The sequence below is a fragment of the Monoraphidium neglectum genome, assembly GCF_000611645.1.
Source record: "Monoraphidium neglectum strain SAG 48.87 unplaced genomic scaffold scaffold00007, whole genome shotgun sequence".
In the NCBI taxonomy this organism is placed as follows: domain Eukaryota; kingdom Viridiplantae; phylum Chlorophyta; class Chlorophyceae; order Sphaeropleales; family Selenastraceae; genus Monoraphidium; species Monoraphidium neglectum.
Window position 1 is genome coordinate 81,435 of NW_014013619.1, and position 2,488 is coordinate 83,922.

The 2,488-nt window shown below is 65.3% G+C and overlaps 1 protein-coding gene across 1 annotated transcript; it reads right to left on the reverse strand.

The window, feature by feature from the left end:
- Nucleotides 1-1,618: 1,618 nt before the first annotated feature.
- On the reverse strand, nt 1,619-1,834 carry MNEG_0112 (hypothetical protein; the record flags this gene model as incomplete). The annotated part of the gene is made up of 1 exon (XM_014051424.1): nt 1,619-1,834. A coding segment is annotated over one exon (216 nt), but the record flags the coding sequence as incomplete, so codon positions are not given.
- Nucleotides 1,835-2,488: the final 654 nt, after the last annotated feature.

Genomic DNA, 2,488 nt, shown 5'->3' on the forward strand with positions numbered 1-2,488 from the left:
GCGCCATGGCTGGCAGCTTACATTCTCGCTTTTCACTCCTTGGCTGTTCCCATGTGCTCTTTTGTTCGTGCCCGTCCACAGTTATGCCCGAACTCATTTTCATGGATTACCTCGCGTCTGACTGTGACACGCCGCCCATCCGCAGATATGGAGAGGAGCACGCAAAGGAGGCGGCCATGCACGTGCTCTGGTCAGGCGCCCACTGTGAGTCTGCTTGGCGTGGGGAAGTAGGAGGAAGGGGCCATCACCCAATGTGCCAGCCCAGACTTGCGCGAGCAGGCATGGTGCGCCCAGCTGCGCGCCCCCACCTGCCCCCAGAGGGCCGCAGCGTGTCGTCGCCCGTTGCGACGTTTCATGATCCAGACTCGCCCCCCGCTGCCTCCCTGCCTTTCAACTCACAGATGATTTGTTGATACCGGCTGGCACCCCCAGGAGCAAGCTCTGACACTGACCATGAACCTTGATTGGCATTCAAACCCCTTGATTGGCCGCCATTGTTATCGTGGGTCGATGGCCTTCCAGTCCCGCTGATTGAGAAAGCACAGCGGTCTGGTTTGGACGTGTCAGTAGCGCAAAGGTTGCACAGGGTTTATGCGCAAAATCCAGCCTGCGATGGGTCAAACTTTGAACTTTGAAAAGTCAACCGCTTGATTCCCGCCAATTGCTTGGTGGGGCGGTGCCGCCGAAGGCGCAGGCGCTCATGCGCGCCCGAGCACCGGTCGCGCCGCGCCGCGCCCATGCGACAGCACGCACGCGCCGGGCACAGGCTGCTGCAGAAGCTCCTGCTTTCATGCATAGGTTAACTTGGAGCCGCAGCACACTGCGAGTTCATCTCATAATCGGCCAAAACAAACAAGGGTTTTGGGCCAGAAGGGTCCTGCTTTCGGCAGAGCATCCAGGTTGGCGGATGGGAAGCGGCATATGGCTTATGACGCACACACAAAAGGATCTGAGCCGGCCTGCGAGCCGCCTGGGCTGCGCGGCCGGGGGGCCGTGCATGCACGCAATCTTGACCATGCATGGGGGGATGCGTGGCGCGGCCAGCAGGAATGTGGGGGTCCGCGATCACTTGCATGAGCTGGTAGGCCCACCCTCACCTTGCTCTCGTGCCCGAGGGGCGCAGCTTGCTCTGACGGCACGTGTGCTGCGACACGCATGCGACGCAAGTCTTCCCGAGTGCGAGAGTGTGTGTGCGCGTGTGTGTGTCTGTGAGTGTAATTGAGCAGGGCAACACTTGGGGGGCAGAGGCCCGGGAAACAACAGTAAACAGCACACGGGGGCGCTGCAAAAAAAAGTCTCATGAAACCATTGGCACCAGCAGGCAATGGTGCTGCATGTACACCGCATGAAATGGCAGCCGGCCCCCGCCCTCAGCTCGCGCCATCAGGAGGCGAGGCGTGTGGCGGCCGCATGTGGGGGCCGATCGCAACAACAAGCAAAACCCTGGCGGGACGTCGCATGCGTCGCCGCCGCCGCTTGTCAGGGATCAGACAACCTCCTGCGCGTGCGCCCTGCCCCAGCACAGGGCGGGGATACAGGGCGTCTTGCGGCGTACGCGACGGCGCTCAGAGGAAGCAGGGCAGAGCGACCCCGAAAAGGGGCCGCCCCGCAGGGACACGCCCCTCACTACAACAGCAGCAGCTGCCCCGCCACAACCGCCGCCGCCGCCGCCGCGACGGGCAGCAGCGAGCCCGCGCCCCGCCCCGCGGCCGCGTTGAAGCCGCCGGCGGCGGGCACGCGGTTGACGCCGTTCTTCACGAGCCAGTCGTAGTAATACGACGCGATGGTGCCAGATGGCGGGTCGAAGAACTTGTTCTCCATCTCCTCCTCGATCCTGGGGGGATGGTTTGAAGTGACGTCGACGAGCGAGGGTGGGTCCGGGGATCGTGCACGTTGGGTTGGCAGTTGGATTGACAAATATCAGTCGCAAGAGGCAATTGTGTTCATAGTGGTGGGGGGCGGGTGTGGAGGGAATTTGCTATGCAAAAAGCAGGGGAACAGCGACGCGTGCCCGCAGCCCTGAGGGTCGCCGGCTCGGCTCCGTCGCTGCGGCACAAGCCCTCTGCTCACGCATGTCACGCGGCGCCTGACCGTCCAGCGGGTCAGGCTGCAACGCAGCAGAGGTGCCGCACACGCGCGCGCTCTCCCTCGTGTCTTCCGGCCCCACCTGGCGTAGTCGCCGACGAGCTTCGAAAAGTCGCAGGGGATGGGGACCGCGTTGACGATCAGGACGCGCACGCCCTCGCACGTCTCAAAGCTGTCCACCACGCCGGACGACTTGTTGGGGTCGGCGTCCAGCAGGGCGCGCCCGCGGCCGGAAGGCGCGGGGGCGGCCGCCCGCTGTGCGCGCTGCAGGCGCCGCCTGTGGCTGGGGCCGTCAGCCGCGGGCGCGGCTGCGGGCGCGGGCTTGGCGGCGGGCGCCGGGGCCGCGGGGGTGGCGTCCGCCGGCACGGCGGCGGGGGCGGCGGGCTTCGGCGCGGCCGTGGCG